General features: G+C 42.0%; 1 protein-coding gene across 1 annotated transcript; it reads left to right on the forward strand.

Moving 5' to 3' along the window:
* Positions 1–1,224: 1,224 nt before the first annotated feature.
* LOC117457098 (transcription elongation factor A N-terminal and central domain-containing protein) lies at positions 1,225–4,274 on the forward strand. Its single transcript, XM_034096976.1, has 3 exons — positions 1,225–1,247; positions 2,732–2,818; positions 3,192–4,274. The coding sequence occupies exon 3, from the start codon at positions 3,197–3,199 to the stop codon at positions 4,094–4,096; it is 900 nt and encodes a 299-aa protein (XP_033952867.1). The 5' UTR covers positions 1,225–1,247; positions 2,732–2,818; positions 3,192–3,196; the 3' UTR covers positions 4,097–4,274.
* The last annotated feature ends 1,362 nt before the right edge of the window (positions 4,275–5,636 follow it).

The following is a 5,636-nucleotide window of genomic DNA, read 5'->3' on the forward strand; positions in this document are numbered from 1 at the left end:
TCAGATCACTGCTTTAAGTGTGGAAATACGCTTACAGTTTGTTGCAACCTTCGTTTGAACTATTACCAGGAAATGGGTTGCGTCACATCACAAGGATGCTTGTGTGTCTTGTGATTGTGCTATGACTCCCCTGCAGGGCAAACCACACACACGCCGATATCAGTACTTATTGTTTCTAGGGTCTTGTTGCAAAAGGACAATATTATGATGACATAACACTCGCTAGTGTATGTGGTTGCATGTTTGGGGAGAATCATTTCCTGCCTGAGGCGCTGCACGACTGTTAATAATAAGTACGAGCTGAGAATGTGACACTTTGTCTGCTTCAAAATAGAAAATCAGATCGGTGAGAGCAGAATGAATCCTGTGGCAGACAGGAAACACAAAGAGAAAGAGCACTCCAGTCATCTGTTATCACCCTCAAGGTCATGATGGGTGTGTGTGTGGCGGGGTGTGATGGGTAAGGCGGCAGCAAGGCAACCCCCTGTCACACACACACACACACACACACTCGCACGCACACACACACCCTGTCAAGAGCATTACGCACAGACACACATTACGCACAGAGGTTGATTTTACCTCATGAGAACAGAGATCCGCCAACTAGCGACCCTAAAGTCAACCTATAGTGATTGTTCAAGAAAAGGCAAACATTTCATGTAATGTAGTCTAATTCAATCTAACTGTATTTATGGGATAACAGTTGTCATAAAATGTGTAATTATAGGTGTCTTAGGGGTAAATAACATTTTGTATGATGGGATATGTTTCTACTTTCCCAAAAACAAGTCAGGCTTCATGTATCTCAGGAAATAAATAAACACAAGCTTCCCCTTTTCTACCCTCGCTGATAATGTGTTTTTAATATTACACAAAACCCAGCTGATTCGTGATTTCCTGAACACCTTATATTCTTTTATGCTCACACACACTTTGAGACAAAAGAACACGTACTTTTTGCAGTGTGTGTTTTCATGTTGTGGTGGAGGGTCTTACGATGTTGTCATGAATGTCTACCCATGAAGAAACTGATCACTTTAACAAGAAAAGCCCCTCCTTAGAATTTCTCAAGCAGCCCAGTCTGTGTGTGTGTACATGTGTTTGAGTGTGTGCTCATGCATACAAGCCATCAAGTGTGGCGTGGTCTTCTCTAGAGGCGGAGACAACAGAAGCAGGATGTGATGACTCCTCTTCTTCACCAACATGCTGAGAGAGAGCGCCACCTATCGATGAATGATGTGAATGTAAGCAGCAAGCTGGTAAAATTCCACTCTCATACACGAGTACTAGTACAACAGGCTGCAGTGAAATGACTTTGTTGAGAAGATCTCTGGAGCCCTGCGTGTGTTTTCAGGAATTCCAGTCATGTGTGTGAGGAGAGACGAGAAGCATGGGGCAAGGTGTCGACTCCTGGAGGAGGATGACCCCACCCATCTCAACACACACACACACGCACGCGCGCGCGCGCGCGCACACACACACACACACACACACACACACACACACACACACACACACACACACACACACACACACAACCAGTACTCGAGTACTCTATCAAATGAAGGTACTTTCCACATTATGCTACTTACTCCACCATATTTACGTTACATATTGTGTTACTTTACAGATGAATACACAATATAAATCAACGTATACATGTTACTATGGGTTAGTATATGATGTAATTAATGTAAACACCAATATGACCATGATAAGATGCTGATACTTTCTTACTTTTACTATATTCTGCTAATTTGAGGTTCATATTTGTCTTTACTGCCTCTACTGTGACACGTCTCCATGCTTTAATGTTCAAAAAGCTCTTTATTTTTTCTCATACTGCTGCAGCACCTCTTTTCACCCTCTGTCTGAAACCAGAGCTCAGTCTGCTCTGATTGGTTAGCTGGCCGGCTCTGTTGTGATTGATCAACCGCTAAGAGATGTCTCGCCCCTATCATGTACAATGTGTTGGAGCACTAGCCAATAGAAGCGTGGGTGTTTCATAGTGATGTCACTATGATCTGGAAGTAAACACAGGAGTCCAATGGAGGCGGTTCAGGCAGAGGGGGGGAGTGTGAGAGAAATGTTCCCTCGGGGCCTCCACCTCTATCGGCCCCGGCTGAATCAATCTTAAAGCACATTTATAATATGGGATTAAAATGCTGATGTCATACACAGGTTACATAATGTCCCCCCGCTCAGCTATTTATATGTCATGCAGCTATTTCTGTGTGAAAAAAACATATCATTAATGGTAGTACTTTTAGAAGTGAATTAATAGGTTATTTTGATATTAAAACTCAGATTTGGCGCTGGTTTAAATGTGATTTATGTACACATACAGCCAGAGGGATAATTCCTATAAAGATAGATTTATTTAATTCAAGTGTCATTAGAGTATATATATGCATTTGGTCTTTTCTTCTTTTGTTTTATAGGATAGGAAATTAAATGGATTACATGTGGTCTTTGTTTGCGGAAATTCACCACAACAGGCCTTTTATTGTGACACAAAAACAGATTAAACACAACACTGAAGGGAGGATTATAGGATTCAAGATGACACCCCCCATATCTAGATGGAATCAAATACAAGAAAATAAAGTGTTATTCATGCTTATCTTCAATTTCTTAAGAAATCAGAAACAAACCGAGTCTTAATGAGTGAAATATGTGAGGCTGCAGGACCATCTAGTGGTTAAATTGTGCACTTCCTGTTTTGAAGAGAAATCCAACATGGCGGCTCCCGTGTTGACGTTTCCAGCTGAGGAACTGCTCATGTGAAGGAGCTGCAAACCATGAAGGATTTCAGGTAAACCAACTCAAAAAGGAACATTGTACTTTGTTGACTGATGAATAATGCAAGAGCTTGTGTTAAAAGGTGCAGAACTTGATCTCGATGTTTTGTTTATTTGCTAAATAAGAGTTCAAGACATTTTTCTTCCACACCAAAAAACGAAAACAGCAACATCTATTTCCAAGTATTTTCTTTACCATTAAAACAGGAGAAAGGACAGAGCATTCCTGCAGGTTTAAATGCATACTTGACATATTAAATTAGACATGTTTGGGATGTATCCTTTATTTCACATGTTTATTCACCAGTAAATCCATCACTAAAAGTCAAAATTGTACGACCACAGGCACAAGTAGCCCCCCTAATTTTCTTGTCTGTTTCCTTGCAGCCACCATGGATGCCAAAGAAATAATCCACTGTGCTGTGCAGATAGAGAGATCCCTCGCAGACAGGAGCTATGGGACCATCCTGACCCTGCTCGGTGACCTCGATAAGTCTCAGGTCACAGCGGAGCAGCTGGAGACCACAGACATTGTGAAAGTGCTCTACAGGCTCCTGAGAAGCTGCTCTGATGACAGCGTGAAGCAGTCCGCTAAAGGCTTGTTGTCTAAGTGGAAGAGACAGTACAGCAAAGGAGCACATGGAGTGAAAAGCAAGGAGGCCTCTCATAGGGTTTCTCCTCCACATGAGGCTGGAGATGGAGGCGTTTCAAAGCAAGAGGATTCCCACTTTGAGGTAGAAGCTTCCTGTAGTTTCTCATCTGTGAGATCTAAGTGTGTCCAGCTCCTTCTTTCCGCCCTCTGCCCTGAACCTCCTGATCAACACAAGGCTGCAGATCTGGCTGCAGATATAGAAAAGCACGTCCATGAGCTCCACACACCCAGCCAGGTGAAATACAAAGCCTGTGTGAGGAGCAGGGTGGCCAACCTGAGGAATCCCAAACACAAGCATCTGCGTCAGGGCCTCCTGAGCGGCGCACTGTCCTCGGAGGTGTTTTCCCAGATGTCTGCTGAGGAGATGGCGGGCGCGGAGCTCCGGCAGCTGAGGGAGGAGTACTCGTGGAGGGGGGTGAGCGAGAGGCAGCTTCCACGGGGAGTTGAAGGGACACAGACGCAGAAGATAAGGTGCAGAAACTGTGGGGGGTCGGACTGTAGGGTTACCCAGGTGTCCCGGGGGGCCCTGTTCCTGCCGGCGTGGGTGAGGCAGAGCAGCCCCGACGACGACTCCATGACCTTTGTGACCTGCAGCGGCTGTGGGCAGCAGTGGTACCACAGTGGCTGGGTCTGCCTCTGAATACACACAAACAAAGGACAGAGCATTTTTGCATGTTTGAGCACACACTTGAGATTTAAATAAGACTTTTTTAAAGATGCGTTCTTTATTTCGTGTGCATTCACCAGTTACTCCATTATGAAAAGTCCAAACATTGCCTGAGTAAAACCACAGCTTTTAAATAAGTTGCTTCATCATCTTCCTCCCGCTAAATCATTTCCTGCCTCCTGCACTTAATCTACTTACAGTAACTCATTGAAATGCTTTTCCTGAATCCTCTTTCTCACGTGAACAATTTCTCGTCAGGGGAATGATGTAAAGCCACTTTGGTAAGACCTCTGACCTCACTAATGTGTTGTTTTCTGATGTTAAGGTACTCGGCTGCTCCTAGTGTAAGTGATTACATTCACGCCCCTCGCTTCCTATAATATCCCATTCATTGGAGCTGCACTGGACGAGGAGACATGTGATCTTAGAAACACTTGAGCATGTGAGTCAGTAATCCCCCTCCCTTCCCCCATATCCCATGATCCTTCACTTCATGATGTGGCACAATGACTAATTTACACGTCATCGTACAAAACAGTCTGAATACTTTCATAAATATCACTTTTAATGTAAAAATGTCAGTTTCTTAGCTGAAAGTAAGGTCGATCTGCATATCCTGGCTAAAAACAGACTTTTTTTGTATCTGAAGTTAGCTTTTAAAAGCTAAATTAGGCATGTCTGAAGATAAACCCCTAATTCTCACGGTTCTCATGCGGCTGTATTATCTTGCCAGTTGTTGTTCGGTATCTCAGCACTGTGGCTTCTCAGATGCTCACTATCTTTTAAGTGTTAAGTGACAGATTCCCCCCCGTCAGATCTGTCTCTCGCACACAGATACAGACAGACAACACACACTGCAGACAGAGGTAGGAAGTGTTGGGCTCCTTTGGTTAATCTTAACCATCAGTAAGAGGCGTAACAACTGCATTCATTATATTGCAATGCACAGTTATATTTCCAGGTATCAGCTCACCTAAAACACATATTTGAATGTAAACTGGTCTCAAAAAGGACATAGGACAGACAAAAAAGTGCAAGAAAAATACAACAAAATGTTGTTTTTATTTTATTAAAATATTGGAAATTAAACATACATAGGTAAACATATACAAAGACAAATAAGAGCATAACAAATATGATTATTACATGGAATACAAATAAATAAACATTTTTGATAGCTTTTTTAAGTAATTGTCCTTATATATAGGTCAATGTATTTTTTGAAACACGAATTTGATGTATAATTTAAGCAAATGTACAATTATGAATGTAGAAATTATAATGTGGTTAATTAAAAATAGACTTAATTGTTACCTTTTTAAAAAAACAAAAAACATTTTCCAGTAAAATAAATAAATAAAGATAAGAATACAGATAATAAGTGAAATCTCCACATATATTTTGCCACAGTTTACAGGTTTGATTATTAAAAACTTCCAGACACAGCTGTTAGTTTCAGTGTAAAGGGGACAATAAATGGTGCATTCACGGACATCCACATGATGAGGAGGCG

Source organism: Pseudochaenichthys georgianus, chromosome 2, assembly GCF_902827115.2.
Source record: "Pseudochaenichthys georgianus chromosome 2, fPseGeo1.2, whole genome shotgun sequence".
Classification (NCBI taxonomy): Eukaryota; Metazoa; Chordata; class Actinopteri; order Perciformes; family Channichthyidae; genus Pseudochaenichthys; species Pseudochaenichthys georgianus.

Coding starts and splice junctions, on each gene's coding strand:
- LOC117457098 (XM_034096976.1), top strand. CDS start 3,197: ATGGATGCCAAAGAAATAATCCACTGTGCTGTGCAGATAGAGAGATCC.